We start from the raw sequence: 22,750 nt of genomic DNA, 5'->3' as shown, positions 1-22,750 counted from the left end.
GTGGAACCTTTGAAGCATGGGCCCAGGGCGGGCTGCCGAGCCACCTGCCCACCCTGCCCTCAGGGCAGGGCTGCTCCGGCCTCTCCCACCCTCGGTCCCCTGGAGGAAATTCCTTCTCTGCCGCCTCGGTCCATAGGGTACTGCCCTGTGACCCCACGCCGCCTCCCACACAGCAGACGCTTGACTCTGGGGTTCAGCTCTGTGTCCTAACCCAAATGTAAGAGACCCCAGGGCAGCCGGTATCCCCGACAGGGCGCACAGGGTGAGCAGGGGAGTCCGTTCTGTGCCAGGTGGTCGTGGCCTGGCAGGTGACCCCTGGGGAGAGGCGAAGAGGTCTGGTAGCGGAGCTCCCCACCACTGATTTGTCTCGATGGGAAAAGACGGCGTGGGGAGCGCCCGGACGCCCACAGCACCACCAGGCTGGAGCGGCCCGGTGCCACCCTCCCTCTGGGCAAATCCATTCTTCGCGAGGGCAGCTGAGGCCAGGGACCGGCCAAGTAGGGCCGGGCTCACCCCACTCTGGGAGCCGGCCGCCCGCCGCCCAGGGAGCCTTGGGAAATGCGCGAAGTGGTCAGACTGGTTTCCGGAGCCGGGCTCAGAATCCACGCGGGCTGGCAGGCTTGGGGGGGGGGGCTTGAATCCCGCCAGCGGTGCTGGAGAGGCCACTCAAGTAGGCTTTGTTTTAGACCCTCCAAGGCGACCCTGTGGGGTGGGGGTGCAGGGGACAGCAGGCATAGCTTTGAGAAAACCCAGTTTTCAGATTGAACAAGAGCACAGGCGGCTCTCCTGCCCCCGCCTGCCCAGCCCCCTCCAGCCCTGTCCCCTTGTTGGCCAGGAGTACTTAGAGGAGTGACTCCAGCCCACAGCGAGCCCAGCCTTTGATCTTGGTATTTGAGAGAAAGAGGGGAGGGTGTGGGAAGAAGAGTCTGGCTCTGCAGGTGACCTTCCAAATGACCTTGCACTAGTCACCCCACCCCCCATCTCAGTTTCTGATTCTACCTCTGTCCCTTCCTGTCTGACCCTCCTGGGAGTCTAGGTGAATGGGGACGTGGGGACGCCCTCCGGGTCCGTGGAAGGGGAAGGACTGTGCCAGAGCCAGTGGCAGTGGGCTCCCCTTCAGTTGAGGGCTCCCGAAGGAACCTAATGCGATGCTGGGGACCCTGGGCCCCCCACCCTCAGCCCCGGGCGCTGGCGACTTGGAGACGGGAAAATGGAGACTTGGGGGGCACATTTCCTACCAGGGACTAGCATGGCACTCGATGGCGTGCGCTAGCAGGCGCCAGGTTCTCCAGGGGTCTCTGGGCTGAGGAAGGGGTGCCTCCCCTCTCCCCACCCCTCACAAACCCCCAGGTCTGGAAGTCCAGGGAAGGGGCCTCGAAGGGAGAAGCTGAACAAGATGGGGGGCTGGGGCAGCAACAGCACTGCCACCCCAGAAAATGGAGTGTAGAACTTCCTGTCGGCGGCAGCTGCTAGGCAGCTAGAGTGGTCTCCAGAGCGCCCACGCTAGTCTTAAGATTCCTCCGTGGAAAAGACGGGGACGTGGGGCTGGCCCTACACGGAGTGGTGGGGGCTCCAAGATTAGTGACCCCCCCAACCAACCCAATCAGAAGAAATGAGTGCCCAGCCCTCCTCACCGCCGCGCTTGCAGGGGACCTCCCCCCACTTCCCGCAACCAGGGTGGGTTGCAGCGAGGGTCCAGCCCAGCAACCGCGTGGCGGCTGACCCTCTGCGGCTGGGCTAGTGGCCATCGCGCGCAGAGTCCCCCTTAAGGTTGGGGTCGCAGCGGCCCCCCAGGAGGGGCGGCACGAGGGCGCCGGCCGCGGGGCCCCAGGACGCCCAGGCCGAGTGGGCTGCGGGGGCCCCCGCGGGCCGGGGGCGGGCTTTGTCTGCTGCAGCTCCGCTTTGGGAAGGCGCCAGCCCGGGTACAAGATGGCGGGGAAAGGGTGGGATCGCAGGCGCTCGCCACGCGGAGCGCCCCGCTCTGCCTGCACTGCAGCAGGGGGAGGGGCCGGGGCGCCGGCGACCCCGCGCGCCCCTCGCCCTGCTCCGGCCGCCGACTGAGCCCCCCGGCCGGTGACCCCCGCCTGTCTGTCCCCGCCGCCTCTGTCTGGCGGCCGCAGCCTCCGTCTCGCTCCGCAGAGCCCCGGCCGCGGCAGCTGCAGAAAATGGCTGCCAAAACGGCGCCAGTCGCCACGCTGCCACGGGCGGGGGCGCGCGCCGCAGCCCCCCGCAGCCCGCGCCCTTCCCCCGCCCGGGGGCTCTCCGCGGGGCGCCGGGACCCTTGAGGGCGCCTGGAGCGGAGGCCGCAGCGGGGGCGGGCGGGGAGGGGGAGGGGCGGTTACCTGCCGGCCAAGTGGGGGTATGTACGGGCGGGGAGGGGTGGCAGGGGACAGTGCAGGAGGGTGCTCGCGGTCCGTCCCCCAACCGGCCTGACTCGCGCCCTCGCGAGGTCGCGGCGCCCGGGTGGGAAAACGCTAATAATGGGCTGTTGACCTCGGTGACCGCGTGCCCCCCCCATCACCCATAGAGATATCGCGGTCCTCACACCCACCCCCACCCGGGCATAGGAGCTGCGCTGGCCAGCTCGGACGGCCCCGGCAGAAAAATAAAAAATAAATTAAAAGGCTACGTGCCTGCCGAGTACAAAACGACCCAAGCCCGGAACTTGCCGAGAAGATCCGGGTGGATCCTCCGGCGCCATGAAGCTTGGCGGCGGCGGCGGCGACAGCTCAGCAGGTGCTGCGCGCCCACCCTCCTCCCGGCAGGGAGCCGCTCTCCGACCCCAGACACTGCCCAGTGCACAGCCGCCCGCTCCGCGGTAGTGCCCGCGGCCACCCTGGCACCCAGGCCCGCGACGCTTGTCTGGGCGCCACGGGAGCCTGGGGCTCTGGAGAAGGGCGCCCAGCGCAAGCGGGAGACCCCGCCACGGACGCGAGCACAGAACAGAGCCTGGGGGCGCACAGGGCAGGGAGGAAATTGCTCCGGAAGCCCCAGGCCAGGGTTGCTGAGGAATAAACGAAAAGTTCGAATAGGGGACCCGTGGGTGGGGTCGGGCTCCGGAGTCAGGACACCTTAGCGAAGTCCAGCGGGTGTATAGCTCCCCCTTCCCCTAACCCAGGGGAACCCAGGCCCAGAGCGGCCTGGCCGGCGGGCCTGCTGGAAGAGGTGTCTGTAAGTTTGGCGCTTTATTTTTCCCCTATCTGCAAGTTTCCCTCCTGCCCCTCCCGCCTATTGCGTTCTCGACCCCCGCGATTTCACTACCAGTGGCTGGAAAATTCAAATGTAATAAATAGGAGGACAGGGACTAGGAGCCAACAGGTCAGAGGAAGGGTTTCCAGGTTCTAGAGCGGCTTCTGCTCTTGGGGTTTAAGAATAAAGAGGAGCACTAAGGAGACACGTCCCTGTGCGGAGACAAGTCAGAGGACGGCGGGGCCCGTAGTCTCGCAGCCCCCGCTAGGCGAAGGTGTCCGTGTACCTAAACACACAGAAACTTTAGGATGGGGATTTAATATAAACGACCTGGGTAAATGGGCGTGGGCAGGGACGGGCTGTGCCGGGGCACCGCGCATCCTCGACTTTTCCGGGGCTTGGAGAAGACTCCGTGGCAGAGGTCTGGCGGTGGGCACGGACCCAGGGAAACTCTCTGTCCCGAGGGCATTCCCAGTCCCTGAGCAGGAGGGAAACTGCTTTCTGCGAGGCAAAACCCCGCGGCAGCAAATCTCAACCAAGGTCAGAGAGGGATGCGTGCTGGCACCAAGGGCTGCTTCGGCCAGAGTTTCCTTCCGCAGCAACAGCGAGGAGGAGGAGGAGGAGACCGAAGCTAACTCGATCCAGCAGGCAGCACCCTCCCTGATCTCGCACCCGCATTCCCTGGCAGTGCCCGCTTCCGCTACCTTCCCCCGGAGGGGCCAGAATTGGGGAATTGGAGATTTGTATGGGAAGAAGGGTGAGGGCTGAGGACGCCGGAGACCCAGGGGTGGTCACCAGGGTCACCGCGCCCCTTTCCCTGTCCCTCACCCAAGACTGCCTCCGGTGCGACCCCCACCTGCGTCGAGCTCAAGGCACAGGCTTCCCAGTAGGGGGCATAGCTCTGCGCCTCTGCGAGGCGGCGGCCCTAGAGGCGAGCTCGGTCACAGGCAAAGTCCCCAGGCACTGGGTACCCATTGTCTTAGCTGTCCCCTCTGGGTCCCCTGGGGACAGGACCGGGTTCCTGAAAGGGTGGCTCTGGCCGCCGCTGCGTCTCTAGAATGGGAGCTTCGGAACTGGCGACAGCCTGGGAGGGGTCAGACGGACACCTGTGCGTGCGTGCTCGTGCGCGTGTGCGCGCGCGCCTCTGCGCGTGAGAGCGGGGGCGACAGGAGCCCCCTGCACCGCGGAGCCTTCGCTGCCTGAGTTTGAGGCTAACGGGAGCCTAATGCCCTGAGGAATAGCGGTGTCTCCTCCTTCCGCGGGGTTCCAGCCCGCGGGTGGGCCCAGCGCTGGGCACCTGGCCCGCGTCCCGAAACCAGCGCTCCACTGCATGGAAACCCGAGGGGTAGCTCTTGCAGTGCATTCTTCTCTCCGCACACAGGGTCCCCTCCCCACCAACAATTAGCTGTTTTTTTAAAAAGTAACCTTTAAATGAGACATCGATTTGTCATTATTATGATTGCATTCAGATATCCAGCCCGAAGGGACCTCCTGGGAAATGGTAATTTGGTGGGACCTAGGGCCGTTTGTGGTTTAGCACATCCCGAGCCCCGAAAGCACGCTTCTCTGGAGGCTAATTGCTGTGATTGCCTTCGGGGCGGGGGAGGTGAGCGGAAGGGCTGCGGAGAGTGCGGGGGAGACTGTTCGCGAAGACCGGTGCGTCCGAGCCATGGACCCGGCACTGCGGCGGCTACTGCAGCAGCACCGCACCCCCCACGCCCGCCTCCAGCCCCCCTCCAGCATCCGGGCCTTCCCGCTCCTCCGCCGCCGTCCGCAGGGTTTGGGGAGTGGGTGCGTGGGGTGGAAGCGGGAGCCTGCGCGGAGGAATCTAGGACTGGCCGACCGGGAAGAGTGACAACGAGGGGGAGGGGGACGCCCGCGGAAAGAAAACTTGGGGAGACGTTGCAGGCAAAAATGGGGGTAGACAAGGAGGGGGTGCTGCGGCTAGGGACGGGGATGCCCGGAGAGAAAGAAAGAGACGGGGCGGGGAGCAGGCGGGGGCGGCTGGCTGGTTTCCACTCGTGAGAGCCGGTTGCCGAGAGACGCGCGGGCCAATGAGCGCGCACCAGCTCAGCCCGGCGCCCGCAGCGTGCCCTTATATGGTGCGGCCGAGCAGCGGGCGCTCGCGCACATCGCCATATAAGGGCAGGAACCTAAATACAGGCTATACCTTGTTCTCCGCTCGCGCGGCCGCTGCCCCGGCGATCGATGAGCGCGCCGCCGAGCGGGCTGCGGCGCGCGGGCCCGGGGAGCGGGCGCGGGGCGGGGGGGGCGGGGGAGCGCCGGGCGCGCGGCCGGGCCAGATGTGGCCGGCGCAATGGCCGCCCGCGCCAGCTGTGGCGCTCAGGTGTCACGCGCCGCTGCCGGGCTCCCCCCTTTTACCCGGCTCGCTCCCCCTGCTGTTTCCGAGGTGCCAAAATGCAAATGAACCAGGACTGAAATCTAATTGCTTTTGTGTAAAAAAATCATGCGAGTCTGCGTTGTGCCTGAGCAAAGGCCCAGGATCCCGAGATACCGAGCCCAGCGCGCGGGTTGGGGGGAGGGAAGAGACTTGGACTGTGGTTTGGGGGTTCAGGGTCCCTCCCGTTGTCTCCCGAGGCCTGACCATCCTGCCAGCACCTGAGACCGGGCTTCCCGACGCCCTGGGCGCCAGGCCTGGCCGAGGTCCCAGGCCAGGCTCATGGCGCTGGGCTGCGTGGGGCCCACCCAGGCCGTGAGGAGCCGCAGGCTCAGTGGCCGGGCAGGCGTGGGCAGCCAGGGGCCAGCCGGGCGGCATAAGGAGCGGCGGGAAGCGTCCTTGTCACATCTCTCTCTGCCATCGCTATACGGGCCTGGTTCCTGATGCCAGGCCGCTTGCTGCCCGCAGTGACAGGCCCGCCGGCATGCGACACAGCTACAAGGTTGGGCCCACGCAGGCGGCGAGGAGGAGGAGGGGCCCCGGGGGGCCTCTGTGAGTGGGGAGCTGGCCCAGGGTGGAGCCCCAGGACATGCCCCGTCAGCTCCTGCCTGTGCCTAACCTCAAAGTCCTGCATCCAGTGGGCTGCTTGCTTGCCCTCTCCCTCCCCGCTCCTTGCTGGTCCCCTCCTGCACCAGGAGAGGGGTTTGGCCTCCTGCCATTGGGGTTCTGGACCCCGAGTGGCCCCGGGCCAGGAGCTGGGACCTGCTCTGTGCTGGCGCTGTTCCCCGGCCAGCTGCGTGGCGTAGACTGGCATTGGGGGTGAATGTTGCCGGAGACCTGGCATGGCCCACCCAGCACTCCCCACCATCTCTGGGGCTGAGGCCTATTCCTCCCACTGTTGGCAGGGCTCTGAGAGCTTCCTAGGGACCCCCAGCCCTCCAGCAGGCTGATGGTCCTGGAGGTCTGTGCGCCCGGCCCAGGCGCCCCGAGTCTGGGACAAACACCTTTCTACACACACCAGCTGGGCGCCTCTGGTACCCCTCTCGGGGCAGTCGGGGCTGGGGCTGTGCAGCCCTTGCCCCACGTTCTCGGCGCCTGCACACGCTGCCGGGAGCCTCCCCCACAGAGGCGGCTATTTCCGGGAGCACGGTGCCACCTATAGAACGCACCTGGAACTATCCTGGCTGCCGGGCGCTGGCGCTGCAGCTGGAGGGAAGGTCACACCCTTCATTGTTCCCAGGTGAGGCTGGGACTGGAAAGGGGTCCCAGTGCTTCCACTGGGGCTCTTCCCCTCGCCTTCTGGGCCCCCTAACTAGGTGTTTGGTAGCGCTGCCCAGGGTAGTGTTGGGGAAACTTGAGGCCAAGACCTGCGCAGCTGGGACAGGGAATCGCTGCTCTCACTAGGAGTCCCCGTGCAGCCCCTGAGGTCCCCAACCCCAGGATTCTGGGTGCTGGCTGCACAGTGCACCAGCGGCTGGTCCTCCACAGTGAACAAGCATTCTCTAAAGGTTTTGGAGGCTCAGCAAAGCCACCCCAAGGAGCCCAGATGCATGCAATGTGGAGCCTCGGCAGGCTGCTCAAGGCTGCCTGCTCCAAACGACCATGCAACAGGGATAAACCGAGGCCAGCAGAAAGGAGAATGGCTTTTCCCAATCAACGCAGCTAACCAGAGGCAGAGCAAGCTCAGGTCTGGACCCAAACCTTCTCATTCCCAGTCCACTGCTCCGGGGATGGTCAGGTGCATCTCAGCGGCAGCCGGGACAGCGTGACTTGGTGGTCCAAGGACCCTGGAGCTGGCGCATGGGGGCCCAGGGCTAGCTGTTCCGGCGTTGAGAACTGCCTGCGTGGCAGCCAGTCAGTCTGCCTGGGAAGGAGGCAGGACAACTTGTCCTTTGTCAGATTCTGGCCCCAGGCTGCTGGGTTTCTGCTCTCACCAGAGTCTGGCAGGTCCAAGAACCAGTGACACCCCCCCTACACACACACACACACACACACACACACACACACACACACAGAGGTGACTCCTCTCACGCCAAACCCGAGACCCCAGCGGCAGCAGGGGTGACCGGCTCTTTGCTGATCCGAGTTACACACCAGCCAGAGCCACCTCGGCACCTGCTCTTAGGCACCCCCTCAGCTCCTGGGCAAACCCTGTCCTCAGCTTCACTTAGTCATGGGGGTAGTACTTAACCCCTGAGTCTGTCTCCTTGTCTTTAAATGTGGTCAATGAGTACTCCTTCTAAGGGCCTTGGAGAGGAACAGCAGGGAAGTGTTTGGGAAGCGTGCCGTGTGGAGCCTGGTGTGGAGCAGCCCCTGCTCTGGGGTGACAGCTACATCTGTCCACACCCGCCACTCCCGCACACCCTCGTGCCAGGCCGGACACCAAGCTCTGGATACAAATGACCAAAAAGCATTAGGCACACTTGAGCCAGTGTCGAGACAGGGGCTTGCAGGCACTCCCCAGCGGGCTCCCCTGGGCAGTTTGTTGGTTGGTGTCATCTCCAGCCCTGACCCTACCCTGGCCTGACACCACCCTCTGCCCTGCCCCACCCCCGCTGGGACCCAGGACCCAGCAGGATCTTTCTTTCCCAAACCCACACCCACAGTGGCTAAAAGAGGTATTGCCTTACTCCAGGAAAGTGAGCCTGGAACCCCCTTCTCCATCGTGGAGAAAGAATGGCCGGGATGTGTGTGTGTGTGTGTGTGGCAGTCCGGTTTTCCTGGGACCCTGTGTACCCTCCCTGTGGGTCCATCACAGGTGTCTGTCGGCAACAAAATGGGAAAGAACTTGCTGGGCTGGGACAGGGGCTGTCAGCACTGAGAGCCACCGCTGGAGGGAAGGGGCTGGGGCCGGGGCGCCTCAGCTGGCAGGCAGGCTGCAGCACCCGAGTGGGTTGGGGGGGGTTGGAGAGATCCTGCCTGCGGCTCCGGGCCGCCTCTCCTCTGAGCCGCCCGTCCCTTCTCTTCCCTGCACTAGCCCAGGCACACCCTCACCCTCGGACTTGAATCTCCGAGGTCTCTGCCAGCTCATCCTCCAGCAGACACAGGCGAGACCCTCGCCCGCTTCTGAGCGGCCCAGGCACCTTTACAGCCCAGCTGGGCCTTATGACGCCCCCTTTGCACTCCCTCCGTTTCAAATGGACAGCGCTCCTCCCTCGGACCGGCGGTTGTGGAGTGGGGACGGAGCTTTCCTCCTGATGGGACAGGGGGATTTAACCTCGGACGCTCCTGGGAGGAGGCTCACCACCACGCTGCCCTGCACCCTGCACGGGGGTCTGTGGCAGGCGACTGCGGCAATTGGGAGGCCAAAGCCCGCCCCCCTGCCCGCCCTAAGACGCCCCCCCCCCAGCTGGGCGTGCAGCACCTCTTTCTGCGTGGGCTGCTCTTTGTTCTCTGCCGTCTGGGGCCCAGTTGTCTGGCTCTGGGGCAAACGACACTATTGCTGGGGCCCCTGCAAGCTGGAGGGCAGCCCCCGCAAGGAGGACAAGCTGCTATCGGGCCCCAGAGGTCCCACCCCTCTTCTCAGCGGGGGAGGGGGGAGTGGGGAGGACAGTTCCTGGACCCACAGCATGGGGGCTGCTAGGACATCCTGGGTGGGTGAACAAGGTTGGCTGGAGAACTTCTCCTGCAGGTCTGGGAAGCACGGAGCTGACCTGGCTCTGGGCTGGCCCCTCCCTACTCTCTCAAAGGGAGAGGCTGAGGCTGGGACCTGGTCCTGCGATGTGAGGCCGGCAGTCCCGACCTCTCCTGCGTGCATTTCCTGTCTAGGAAAAGACTTTGCTGGGCTATCCCAGAGGCACTCTTCCCAAGAGTGCCCCACCCCGGGAAGCCACTAGAAATAAGATAATACCTCCGGGGTGGGGCTGCACCCCAGGAAGGGGAAAAGAAGCCTGGATGGAGACCTCATCCACAGGCAGCATGAATGAACCCGGAGCACAGAGAAAGAAGGTGCAGCCAGGTCTCCCTGTTCCAGCCCAGCAGCCCCCACCATCCAGAGACACCCTGTCCCATGCCCTGGTCCCTTGGCCCCCTCCTGCCTTCCCCTGGAAATAGCCACTCCTTGGATGGGGGGACAAGCCCTCCGCCCACTTTTCCTCCTGCCCAAGCCCCTCTGCAGCTCACTCCATCCGAAGGGATGCCTAATTCTTCCCAAAGCCTGACTTAAAAAGGAACTTAAGAATGATTTTAACAGAAGTGACTGCTATGGTGGCTTCTTGGTGGCAAGCCCGAGCTGCTGCTGCCACCTCCTTAATTAAATGTAAAACTTGCATCTTTCAGAAGATAGGGAATCTTGTCCACAGCCGGATGTGGGGCCCCAGGTGGATCTCCCACCCTTTTGTTTGCTGTCTGCATTACTTGCTGGGGGACAGTGCCTCCGAAGGGGACAAGGACTGCTGCAAAAATACTCTGGAGCCCAGCATTGTCCCGAAAGTGGCCCTCGATGAGAATTCTACTCCAAATCCATTGATTGTATTTATTTGTGGATCTCTCCCTCCCACTCCTCTTCATATTAAAAAGATCAAAAAGATTTTTAATGTATAAAAGATGTTTCCTCCACATAATGCCCTCACCGCCACCCACGCCCCCGTTTTTCTGCTTTGTATCCAAAGACTTCTGCTGCCAAGGTCTGTGTGGCGAAGACCGTCCAGGGAAGTGCTTCCTCTCCACCTGTCCGGAGGTTGGGGAACGGAGCCCTGGAGGGGCCAGAGCAGAGACTCGGCACGCTGCAGGGCCAGACACCACCCCCCCAATGGGCAGCGGGCCACAGGAGGACCCGCTCCCCTCCCTGCGCCGTTTTCAACGTCTGCCTCCCAAACTCCCAGGCACAGTCCTTGCTGCCCCTGTTTCCGGGGCCACCAAACCTCCTGTGATGGATAGGGTGATACATGGGGTGTCTGCAGAGGGTTCTCTTGGTGGCTCAGCCCCTCACCCGTTTGGCCAAAAAGGACCTAAACTCCAAGGCTGAAACTAGAAAAACACAGACACCCAGTGTGAACATGTCATTCTCATTACTTTAAACTTCATCTCTGTCTGGTCCTGGTCAAGAATTCAACTCTGCAACCTGAGTTTTTCTTGCATAAGCCCCTGTTTTCAGGGTCTCGAGGTTGAGCTGAAGAAAATTAATTTTGCCTCTGACTGCTATTATTCTAGATAAGCAATGGCTTATGCAGACGAGGGAGTGCGGCTTTCCAGCTGAACACGAACGTGCCAGGTAGCGGCGCTGGACAGCCCCAGTGTTGGCATAATCATTACTCCTGCCCCGCCGCCGGCGGAGCGCAGATGTCGGGAGAGAAGGTGGTGCGGGTAAATACGGTACTAAGTTCCCCGAGTCTGACTTCCTAGAGAATGGCAGGGAAGCCCGTCAGAGGCTTTCATCTGTGAGAAAAGGCTTCCCGGCTCTCTGTGAGGGTGTCCCGGCCACTCGGACCGCCTGCACCCTCTTCCTTGGGGTTGAGCCACCCCGCGCCCGACGGTGGCGAGAGAGACCAGGGTCTGGCTGGGGCAGCGAGGCGCTTGCGCGGGGACAGAGCCTCCGTTGACCGAGCGCTTGCCGGCAGCCCCGGCACCAGCAACAAGGTTTCTGGGTGTGAGCAGAGTGTGTGCGCTCGGTCGCGCAGGCTGGACGCCCGCCAGGCCCCGTCGGACCCCAGACCGCGCCCACACCTGAGGTTAAGGCTGGGGGCGCACCGCGGAAGCACCCTCTGGGGGCTGTATGGAAAGGCACGCCAAGGCCGCACCAAAGGCCATCAGCTGCAAGAAAGACGGACCCTTCTGCCCACCGTCGCGAATTCTCCGCGGAATCCCAAACGTCTGCTCTGGGGTTTGCCATCAGCCCATCGCAGCCCCCGCTTTGCCCGCTCCTGTGGAGGGCCAACGGCCGGCGGACATCTCTGCTCCCCGATCTCCTGGAGCCCCCAGACTCGCCGCTCCCAGCTTGTGCCTCCTGGACTGGGCCAGCAGGCTCTTGCATCTCGGTGCTTCTGACGTCGAAACGGGCAGACGGGACTCTGGCTCTTCTCCGCGTGAACAGCCTGGCAGAGAAATGGCCCTAGAGAGGAACCTCTCCAGTTTGAAACTTACTTGAGGTCCCTGGAGTCCTAGCAAAGAGTCACTTCAATTCCTTCCGCTTGGGGGCGGGGTAGGAAGTGAGAAAGAGAAGCGCCAGACCGAACCCGAGCCTTCTCGGCAGCTTCCCCGGGGCGGGGAGAGCCTGGGGGAAGAGTCTAGGGAAATGGAGAGGACAAGGAGGCGACCGGCGGACCAGCCTGGCTGGTGACCAAAATGCCAACGCTGGCGGAGCTGGGGTTCGAGGGAGCCGAGGAAGCCAGGTGACCTTGCTGAGCGCAGGCTCTGAGACCACCTTTCCAAGCCGCAACTCGCTCAGCCTCGCCCTGCGTCTTCCCGTGGAAGGAAGCCTGCCCCCTGCCTTCCCCCTGCCTTCCCCGTGGGTAGTGTTCTGGGAGGCGAAGGGGCGCACACGGACCGTTCTGAGTAACCACCAGGCCAAGGGCTCTCCATGCAGACAGAATCGGCGTCAAACTCTCCACCTCGGGCGTCTTGAATCACAGGCTGACAAACAAAAGGTCGAGCCCCAAGGGCGCGGTCGCCGGCAGCAGAGCCTCGCTCGGGCAATCCAGCCCAGGAGGCACCCGATAGCGCCCGGCTCTCTGATGGGGCTCCAAGGCCACTCACTTGTGTATGCGCACCCACCCCACCTCCCTCCTGGCCTTTCGCAGTCCCTCCCAGGCTAAAGCCGTCGGGTCTGAGGGTCTGAGCCCCTTCACCAGGGACAACCGGAAGGGAGCTCCCTGGCCCCCCCTGTCTAGGACCCCACCCCCTCCGTGGAACAGGCTGGGGGGGGGGTGCAGCCGCTCGGTTCTCCCGCCCATATCGGAGCTGTCTCCCCTGAACTCCCGTGGCCGTGGGTGCCTCCCTGCTCCCGGAGCCAGATTTCACGAGCAACGCAGGCGGCTCTCCTAGAAAACATTGGGGGGGGGGGCGCGGCCCACGCTGTGGCTCACGTGCGCGCATGCGTACGGGCTGCGCCGCTGTGCGCGTGCTCCTGCCGCAGGGCACCGGGTGCGCGCCGGCCTCGGGGCTGCGAGGGGCCGAGGGCGCGTCCCGGCTCAGCGCCCGTGTGTGGGGTGCGTGGGGGGGGGTAGACACCCCAAGGAGCGAGCCTGAACTATGAGGAACACAGTGGGTTTCCCCGGGGAAGAACGCTGAGCAGGCCCCCTGTTAGGCTGTAACAGTTACAACGAACACTTCCTGAGCGCCCACGTGTGCCTGACCGTGGGCTCGTGGTTACCAGGCATCTCCCTGAACCCTCCCATTGACCCTGTGGGGTAAGCACGTTAGCATTCCTTTTTACAACGATCGTGGGGACTGAAGCACAGGGTGGTTAAGTAACTCGCACAAGAGCACACAGCTATCAGAGTGGATTTGGACCCGGGCAAGCTGATCCTACAACACTGTGCCCTCTGATGAAGGAAAAACAAAGATTTCCACCAACATCCAGAGTCCAGCTGGGCGGACTGGGCTCCTAGAACCCCTTCCCACCCATGTTGCTCCAGGTTCATCGTTTCTGCCAAGGGCCCAGAACAGTATCTCTGCTTAGCAAGCACCAGGCTGCTGATTCTGGCAATGAGACCCCAGTGAGAGTCTTACCTTGAATTATTTCTTTAAGCCCAGGAGGAACTGCAATGTCCATAGGACCCCAAGCTCCTGCTGTAGAGTGTTAGGGTTTAGGACTTCAGGCAGAAGCCCTGCTGCGTGCCCTTGGGCAAGTTACTTGGCCTCGCTGAACCTCAAGTTTGCTCATCTATAAAACGGAGAAAATAGAATTTATCCTACCCTGTTGTTGTAACTCTTAAGTGGGATAATGCAGGCACCAGACAACGACCGCTCAATAAACATTGTTCGGCTCGGAGAGGCCGCTGTTTCTCCCGTGGAGGCCTAAGAGGGGCTTGATTTTGGTGCCTGTGATTTCAGGAGACTGCAGTTAAAGGTTATGTGACTTCAAGAGTGAGTGCAGGCTTGTGGGGAATTACTGCAACATGGCCAGCTTCGTCTTATCCTTTGCAGAGTGTTCTAGCGTTCCTCTGGCAAGGATGGTCTGAATGTCTACTTGGGAGGAGAAAGTGGGAACTTCTCGCTCAGGGGTCAGCTAGAAGCTGGAGCTCAGACCGGAAAGCTCAGCAGCCTCACCTGCAGTCCCTGGCCAGCCTGCCCAGGCCGGGTCTTCGCACTGCGCCTCTTTGCAGAGTGTTGGGTCACCCCCGCAGTCTCCCCCAGTAGTGGGCAGTCAGCGCCCCACAGGGGCTGTGGCCCTGGCCCGGGCGGGAGGATGGCAGTCGGGCTCCAGGGCTGCTCACGCCCACGCGCCGGAGCCACCGTGTTCACTCCACGGCCGGCCCACCCGCGCGCCTGAGGCGAATGGTTGGGTTCAAATTCGCCCGCGTCCGCCGCCAAGACCAAGCAGGTCCGACGCCCGCCAAGCCGCGGAGTTGAAACGCTCCCAAAGAACGAGCCCAGGCCCAGCCTCACCCTGGAGCGAGAGGATGCGCTGGGGCTTGTTGGTCGCACGGGCGACCTAGGAGCCCAGCGCCTCACCCTGGCCACCCCTCCTCTTGCCTCCCCTCTGATGAGGCCAACTTTCAGCGTTCCTTCCCAGGAGCTCAGTGCCCTGGCAGCCCGTACAGGGAGGCCTAAAAGGGCCCCTGGTCCCGGGGCAGCCTCCTGGCTGGGATGAGGCCAGAGCACAGAGCACAAGGTCCGGGCACCTTGCAGAGGGTGGAGCAGGCTGGGCTAGCTCCCAGGCATCGGGAGTGGGTAGGAGGCCCTTTGTCGGGAAAGGGAGTCTCAGGTGTGTGCCCAAGTCACCAAAACGAGTGCAGAAGTGGAGAGGAGACCGCGCGGCTCGGTGAGCAGGTGTTCAGAGGTGGGCCAGCGTCTGCATTTCCGCAAACAAAGGAACTGGGCAGCTCCTTCGGAGAACTAGGGGGCGGAGGGGGGCTGCTAAGAGAATCGCCGACAATTTCCTTCATAAAAATGCGATCTGAGATCATTTGATTTCCACTTTCACTCCCCCCTGCCCCCGCCCCAACACACGCACTGTCTCCAAAGACACTCAAATTGCAGCCATATGGGGCTAAAGTAATAGGAAGCAGTTACCTTATTTACTGCAGAGGCGGCGCACTAGAACCTGGCAGCCTCGGCCGGGACCACTGGGCGGTGGGATGGGGAGAGGAGGGTCCTCGTTCTTGGGAACTTTGTTTTGTTCACTCCCAGGAGGTGCACGGGAGAAAATCCTCGGTCTAACTCTGGAGGAGGAAGGCGGCTGTGTGGAGGAAAGAAGGAAGGTGTGGAGAATTGAGTGATGGAGGAAGAGAGAGGGTCAGTGAGAAATGTGGTGAGTGGGGTTCTCCGCCCCGTGGTTTCTAAGATGGGCCATGGGCTGACCCTTGGAAATTCTGAGAGGGATACCCCCACCTTCCCACGCCAGCGCCCTCCCCTGGCGCCCAGCGTCGGGCCCCCACCAGGGTGGCCCCAGCTCCCGGGTGCTCTAGCCTACAAACCCATTTCTCAGATTGCTCCCTCTCCCTCTCTAAACTGTCGGGGAGTTGTGGTCACACTCTCTGGCAGACAGCCCCCGCACCCCCACTCCGTGGGCATTGCTTTCCTCGCAGGACTGAGTTCGTCTGCCGCAGACAAGAAAGGGGCTGGGTCTGACTGCTCTCGGATGATTCTATTCCTCTTCCCTTCTGGATCGAGTTCCACCTTGGCCATGGGCTCTGCAGGAATCCCTGACGTCTGCAAACTCAGACACCTCACAAGCAATCATTTTATTCAGAACAAGCATGTTCGCCACCAGACATGAAGACAGGCAGCAAAAGGCGGCTGGGGAGCGAAAAAGTACTAAGTACCCCGCCAGAGGGGGGGGCTGTTGCCAGGGTTTTCATTTCCCCACTTCACACTCGAGGCATTTAGGCCAAGGAGAGAGAGAGAGAGAGAGGAGGAGGGAAGGGAGGGAAGGAAAAAGGAAAGCAGAGAAACGCTGGAGGGAGGAGGAGAGCTAACTTTCTCAGCGTGAAACTGAAACCGCCCACCTCTGCACGCCTCCGGCAAACTCCGGGGCTGTAAAGGCACCCAACGCAAACACACGCCAGGACGGGGCTCCAGAAACCCTATCTGAAGGGAAACCACCACTCTGCGGGCGCAGGAAAGCTTGCGAGGGGTTAGGGAGAGGGCGGGAGGCTAGGCGGGTCTGGTCCTCGGCCGGCTCGGGCGGCGCCCTCCCTCCGGCCTCCGAGGGAGCCCTGGAGCCAGTCCGAGGAGCTCGGGCGGCCGATGCGGGGCTGGGCAGCCCGAGAGCTGTCGCCCACGGCGCGCAGCGGATTCCAAGAGGGGGCGAGCTGGGTGTGCAGAGCGACCCAGGCCCAGGGCGGAGGGTGGGCTTTCTCTGGGCGGGGAAACCAGACACTTATAGGCGGCTGAGACCGACTTTATTTTTACTGCCCAAACTGTTGGAAAGTATTTAAGCTTAAACAGAAACAGCTGTATCGCTGGCACCGGCCAACGAAACTATTTGTTACCGGGAATGACTTTTTATGATTAAGGACGCAGCCGTCGGCGGCCTCTCGCGGGCGGCCGGCGCGGGTCGCAGGGGTGATCTGGCCGTCGCCAGCTCGGCGTTCGTTAAGACAGACCGGCCGGGGAGACGAGAGACTGTTCCCCCAGAAAGGCTTGGGAACAAGGCCAAAGCCTGGAACCCCACATTCCCAGGGGAGGGGGAAGGGAGCGCGAGAGAAGCTGGGCCCCGAGCTGCGATTGTCCAGGGGGTCCAGGACCGCGCGCCCGCCGTGCGCGCCGCGCACCTAAGTTTGGACAGGAGACCGGTTTTCCGCTCTGGGCTTCCCGCTCCTTGGAGTCAGACTTCTCGGCCCGCTCTTGCGCTCTTTCTCCTCCCCCCGCACCTCCCCACCTATTCCCTCTCCAAAGGAAACAGCTTCCACTCAAGTTTGTCGTCGATGTCTTAACTAAATCGCGGGCTCCAAGGAGTGGGTGCTGTGACTTGCAGCTTGGGCGGTAAGAGAAAAGGGTCGGGGAGAGCTGGGCCTGGACTCGGGCTGCTGTCCCTGCCGCCGCCCCAGCCACGCGTCACTGCCAGCTGAGCAGGAGCTTGTGTGCACACGCGAGGCATCCGCGGCCCGGCCCGGGCCCCTTTCCTGGACCCTCTGCCGTCTTCGCTCCAGAGCCCCTCTTACTCAGCGCGCTCTGGGCCTCGCCACTCCCCGCTCCGCGTTTTCTCGCGGAGTGAACGGCGCGCACGTCGGGAAGAGCCCTGGACAGGAAGTGGGTGGCTTAGGCCCCGCAGGTCGCCCGGGTCCAGGGGAAGTAGGAGGCACCCCCAGTCCCGCGCCCCAGCCCCAGCGAAGCTCCAAGCTCCGCCCTGATGGTTGGTGGTCGACGCCCTCCCCCAACATATTCAGGCACCGAGCAGGGGGCGGCTGGGCTGGGCCGGCGACGCTTGGGTCAGAACCCAGCGGGGAGAGCAGCGTGGGCTGTCGGCAGGGGCAGGTGGCTACGGGCGTCGGGGACGGGTCGGGAAGCTGGAAGAGGGCGCGCGACATCCCCCGCGGGGTCCTTGGGCGCGGGAAGTCTCGGGCAGGAACAGCGGGTCCCCACTGGGTCTGCATTCGGCTTCCGACCTGGGGGCGAGCTGTCGAGCCCAGCCCGGCTCGCAGGGCCCGGAGGGTGGCCGAGGGCAGGGCTGCGCGACAGGAGACGGAGACACAGGCACATTGATTTGTTAGCAGGATGGGACTGGCGGCGGCGGCGGCGGGGGAGGCCGTTGCCATGGAGACCGGAGGTCGGGCGTGCGGCTCGGGGGCGGGGGGCTGGAAGGAGGAGCTGCCGAGGGGCGCGTCGCCGGCTCCCGGGGTTCGAGCGCGGCCCGCAGCGCCCCGGCACCTGTGCGTTGTGCATTGTGCGGCACGGGCATCTGGGGGAGGGGAGGGCGCGAGTGTGTGTAGTGGGGGTGGGGCGGGCTGGGGTCTGCCGAGGGGGCGGGGCCTGGCTGACACCGCCGCGGGGGTCCCAGCAAGAGCTGTGGAGGACGCTGAGCACCGGAGGGACAACTTGGCGGCCGCGGAGGGGGCCCAGGCGAGGACACAGGGAGAACGGCCCCCCTCGCCAGCTCCGCAGACTGACAGCAGCCGGGCCGCCCTCCCCTGGACGTCACTTCCGGTGGCGGCCCCACCCCCTCGCTTTCGGTCCCTCGAGTCGCCTTGGACTCCGCCCCCTGGCGATTGGAACGCGGGTCACGTAGCAACGCGGGGGAGAAAGGGAGAGGGGCGTGGCCCGGTGTTCGCCCAATCAGCGCGCGGGAGAGCAGACCCTGTCCGCTCGGCTTTAGCAACGTCGTTAGCAACACGTGGGGCGGGAGGAAGCGCTGAGCGGCAGGGGAGGGGGGAACCGAGAGCCGGAGGGGGGCGGGGAGGGAGCGAGAGCGCGGGAGGGGGAGGAGAACTGACGTCAGTGGGAGAGTATTATGGTCTGTTGTGCGCTGGCTGCTGCTTTTCTGCTCCTGGAAGCAGCCAAGGGGGGAAGCGGCGAGTCAACATGGAGCTTTCAGCGGTTGGGGAGCGGGTGTTCGCGGCCGAAGCCCTACTGAAACGGCGCATACGGAAAGTAGGTGCCCTCGGGCCTCGGGCCGAGGCCGGCCGAGCCCTCCCATCTGGGCCCGGGTTCCCTCCCCGCTGCTGCAGCCCAGCTTCCCTTCCCCCAGGTCCCATCAGCGGCCGCGGCCGTGGCGGCGGCAGCGGCTCTGAGCCCAAGCGCTTTCCTTAGACTTGCAGCGATGCACAGATTGCAAGGGTGGGGGGCGGGGTGGGGGCGATGAATGCCGGTGCATGCACTTTGTGCAGCGTTTCGTGCAGGGGGCGATGCAGGGGACGCGTGCCTTTCGTGATAGGCTTTCACGCATTCATTTGGTGCATGCATTTTTTGCATGCATTTCTTGTGTCCTCGTCATGCATTTCTCCCCTTGCACACACATATTTTCCCCTTTGCATCCGCAGGGACGCATGGAATACCTCGTGAAATGGAAGGGCTGGTCGCAGAAGTAAGTAGGTTAGATGCAATTCTCAACCCCAGACTGTTACTCGGGAGGTTTCTTTCTTCCTCTTTTTTCCCTTTATGCTGAAATACAATACAATGCAGCAAGAAAAGTTATAGACAGACACACACCCCTGCTGCTCTTTCCCTGTCCCCGGGACTGACGCCCGCTCCTTCCTGATTCCCCCTAGGTACAGCACATGGGAGCCGGAAGAAAACATCCTGGATGCCCGCTTGCTCGCAGCCTTTGAGGAGAGGTACAGACCCTTCCAAGCCTTAGCTTTTTTAAAAAAAAATTATTTATTGGTTTTAGAGAAAGAGAAGAAGGAAGAGGGAGGGAAGGAGAGAGGGAGAGGTCGACTTTTGTTGTTCCACTTGTTTATGCATTCACTGATTCTTGTGTGTGTCCTGACCAGGGACTGAACCTGCAGCCTTGGTGTATCAGGACGGTGCTCTAACCCACTGAGCCACCCGGCTCAGCTTCTCCCTTAGAAACAAGGAGGGTGGCTTCTCTCCAGCCTGGACTGGAGTTCCATCCAGTGTCCCTACTTACACACACCTTTCCCCCCTCCCTCCTCCAGGGAACGAGAGATGGAGCTCTATGGCCCCAAAAAGCGAGGGCCCAAACCCAAAACCTTCCTGCTCAAGGTAGGATGGCCTTCTCCCAGTGGTGGACTGCAGTGTTGCTGTGTCCACTTGTGGGAAGGGGGCCCTGAGGGCTTGTGAACCGATGGGGTGTCCACATACTTTGCTTATTTGTAATCTAGGAGGGAGTCCCCAGACAGGCTGTGGACCAGGTCAGTGACTGTGCCAAAGGGGTGTCTTGGGGGGGAGGGCCTTAGCCATTCAAGAATTCCCACCCCACCCCCAGCTATCCCAAATAGACATATAACCAAATACAAGATGTGTGCTTGCTGCAAATGGCCGCTCCCAGTCCAATCCTCTGCCCTTTCCCCCGGACCACCACCCCTAAGCCCTACCCCCACCATAGAGAAATTCTGAAGCATCCCAGGGTGAAACTGGGGGGCTGGCTGGAAGAGGGGTCCTGGGGGTCTAGTGGGCAGGGCCCTGCTCCACTCTTGATGCCACCTCTCTCCTGCAGGCCCAGGCCAAGGCAAAGGCCAAAACTTACGAGTTCCGAAGCGACTCTGCCCGGGGCATCCGGATTCCCTACCCTGGCCGCTCGCCCCAGGACCTGGCTTCCACGTCCCGGGCCCGCGAGGGTCTTCGGAACATGGGCTTGTCCCCGCCCGGGAGCAGCAGCAGCACCAGCAGCACCTGCCGAGTGGAGCCCCCTCGGGACCGAGACAGGGACCGGGATCGTGAGCGGGAGAGGGACCGTGAAAGGGAGCGGGAGCGTGAACGGGGTGCCAGCCGCGTGGATGACAAACCCAGCTCTCCTGGGGACAGCTCCAAGAAGAGAGGCCCCAAGCCCCGGAAGGAGCTCCTGGACCCCTCGCAGAGGCCCTTGGGAGAACCTGGCGACGGCCTGGCAGATTACCTCAAGAGCAGGAAGCTGGAGGACGCCTCTTCCGGGCCAGGGAAGTTCCCAGCTGGCCACAGTGTGATCCAACTGGCCCGAAGGCAGGACTCCGACCTGGCCCAGTGCGGCGTGGCCAGCCCCGGCCTGGCCGAGGCCACAGGCAAGCTGGCTGTGGACACCTTTCCCGCCAGGGTCATAAAGCACAGGGCTGCTTTCCTGGAGGCCAAAGGGCAGGGCGGCCTGGACCCTGGTGGCCCCCGGGTCCGGCATGGCTCAGGCACCCCCAGCTCTGTGGGAGGCTTGTATCGGGACATCGGGGCCCAGGGGGGAAGGCCCTCCCTCATCGCCAGGATCCCAGTGGCCAGAATCCTGGGGGACCCAGAGGAAGAGTCCTGGAGTCCTTCTCTGACCAATCTGGAGAAGGTGGTGGTCACCGACGTGACCTCAAACTTTTTGACCGTCACCATTAAGGAAAGTAACACGGACCAAGGCTTTTTTAAAGAGAAGAGATGAATTGCCGGGTGGGTGATTCCAGGACAAAAGAGCAGGAAAGAGTGAGAGCGCAAACTTGGCATAAATGATGCTTTTTTATTTCTGGGGGGGAGGCGGCCTCCCGGCTGGTCCCCTCCCTACCTCCACACAGCCCGCCCCTTCATTCCTCCTTCCTTCCTCTCAGTTTTGGTTGGAAGATTATCTCTAGAGTTATATTTTCTATTAGATGTAAATATGTTATTTAAGAAAAAATATCTAAATATATATATTTCAACTCTTGAAGTTGTTTTATTTAACAAGGAGAGAGAAAGAGACTCTGGTTTAGTTGGGGCAGGAGGGGCCCCTCAGCTCCCCAGGGCCCTAGGGAGGCTGGGGACCTGGGTCCTGGGACTCAGCCGGCCCACCTCAGCCCCCCTCCCTTTTCCCACAGCCCCAAGGCAGACCCCTGGAAACCAAGGCAGGACCCGGATTTTTTCTCTCTTCCCATTGGCCGGCCAGGCCAGCAAAAGGTTGGCTCCCCAATCAGAAAAAAGGAGGGTGGGCTCAGTCTGTTTTTCCTTTTTTTTTTTTTAAGATTAAGTCTGTTAGAGGGGAAAAAGTATTAGCTTGAGTCATTTTTGTGTGTGACTTTGAAGGTGAAAAGTCGCGGGTGGGTGGGGAGCGGCAGACCTCCCCCCAGGACCACACCAGGAAATGCACTTTACGGGAGATGCGTGTTACACACGCAGGCCAGACCGTGTGTGTGCCCGTCATGTGGATAAAACCTCCCAGTTCCCTCCATTCCTTTCTTTACTCCACAGAAAGAAAAGAAACGCAGCGCATCTGTTTACATTCCCGAAATGCCAGGATAAATTGGGAGGATTGCATGTCAGTGCCCAGAGCTGGAGACAGTTGTTCACAAGGAAAGTGTCCGGGGGTGGACCTTTCCTCTCGCGGCCGCCACCGCGCCCGGAGCAGAGACGGGGGCCCCCGTCTCAGAAGAGTTGGACTCGCCGCCCTCCCTGGCGGGGGTCGGGCCGCCGGCTCTGGACGGACGCACGGCCAGGCAGGCCCACCCTGCGGAGGGTCCGGGCCCGGGCTGGGGGCCGCGCAGGGCGCGCATCCCGAGGGGAAGGCGCGGCGGCGCGGTTCTCACCCAGGAATGCGCATCGGAACTTTTGCTTTTAGCTCACCACCCCCCTTCTTAAAAGCAAAAGCTATAATTTATAGGCCTTTTCGATTCGCGGAGTGTTCTCTGTTTGAACTCGACATTCAAACTCCGCCAAAGGGGGAGGAGCGGGAGCTGGAGGAGAGGCGGCCGCGGCGGGGGGAGGCCCTGCGCGGCGGCCGGCGGGGCCTGGACGCCCCCGCCCCGACCGGCTCGTGACCACGCTGCGCTCCAGGAACGCAGACGCGCGCCCCACTCGACTCAAAAGCACAAATCTGTCTCCCCCTCCCTCCGAGGGCTGATCTGCGGCCTCCCCGCCCTCCCCCTCCCTTAAAGGGCCAGCGGAGGTGCCCCTTCCAGTGCTCGTCGAGGGGGGGGGGCGTGGGGACCCCAAGCGCTGGAGGAAGCACAGACTCGGGGCGAGCGAGCCGGGGAGACGGCGAGCCGGGACTGAGGGCGAGGCAGCTCCTCGTTGCGGGGTCAGGGCGGGAGCCCCAGCCTCGCCGTCGTGCTGCGCGTTTGCGTGTCCCACCTCCCCCCCCCCAGCCTCTCCTGCCTTTATCTAGAGGGGGTGAAGCCGAGTGAAGCGGTGAACTGCACGACTTTGTTTCTGATGATTAAACTGCGCCTCGAAGGAGAAAGGCCCTGGGGTGGGGATTTTTATCTGCTCACATTTGTAAAACTGGTATTTTAGACTTTGTATAAAGAAGCGCCGTTGACCGAGTGTATCTATTTAAACGTCGACGCTATTTTCAGATGAAACTTCATTGAAGGGACCTGTCTGTTACCGTGGACGGTAACTCGGGGACACGCGCCTTCACCTGGCTGCCGACGGCCCTCCCCCTTTCCCTCCCTCCCTGCCTCCCTCCCTTTCGGCTGACTTCGCCCCTTCCCTCCGACCTTCCTCCCCCCTCCTCGGGCC

General features: G+C 62.7%; 1 protein-coding gene across 2 annotated transcripts; it reads left to right on the top strand.

Annotated features, from left to right (window-relative positions):
* The first annotated feature begins 18,121 nt into the window (after positions 1–18,121).
* Positions 18,122–20,797, top strand: CBX8 (chromobox 8). Of its 2 annotated transcripts, XM_090257778.1 has the most exons (6): positions 18,122–18,280; positions 18,670–18,713; positions 18,898–18,963; positions 19,288–19,354; positions 19,474–19,503; positions 19,809–20,797. In XM_090257778.1, exons 1-6 carry the CDS (start codon positions 18,212–18,214, stop codon positions 20,700–20,702), a joined length of 1,170 nt encoding a protein of 389 aa, XP_090113904.1. In that variant the 5' UTR covers positions 18,122–18,211; the 3' UTR covers positions 20,703–20,797. The 2 variants fall into 2 exon arrangements, with proteins under 2 accessions (XP_090113904.1, XP_090113906.1); XM_090257780.1 differs by lacking the exon at positions 19,474–19,503.
* Positions 20,798–22,750: the final 1,953 nt, after the last annotated feature.

The sequence above is a fragment of the Furipterus horrens genome, unplaced genomic scaffold, assembly GCF_987537825.1.
Source record: "Furipterus horrens unplaced genomic scaffold, mFurHor1.1.pri manual_scaffold_11, whole genome shotgun sequence".
Taxonomy (NCBI): domain Eukaryota; kingdom Metazoa; phylum Chordata; class Mammalia; order Chiroptera; family Furipteridae; genus Furipterus; species Furipterus horrens.
Note: the sequence above shows the minus strand (reverse complement) of the source record. Positions and strands in the feature narration are given on the sequence as shown.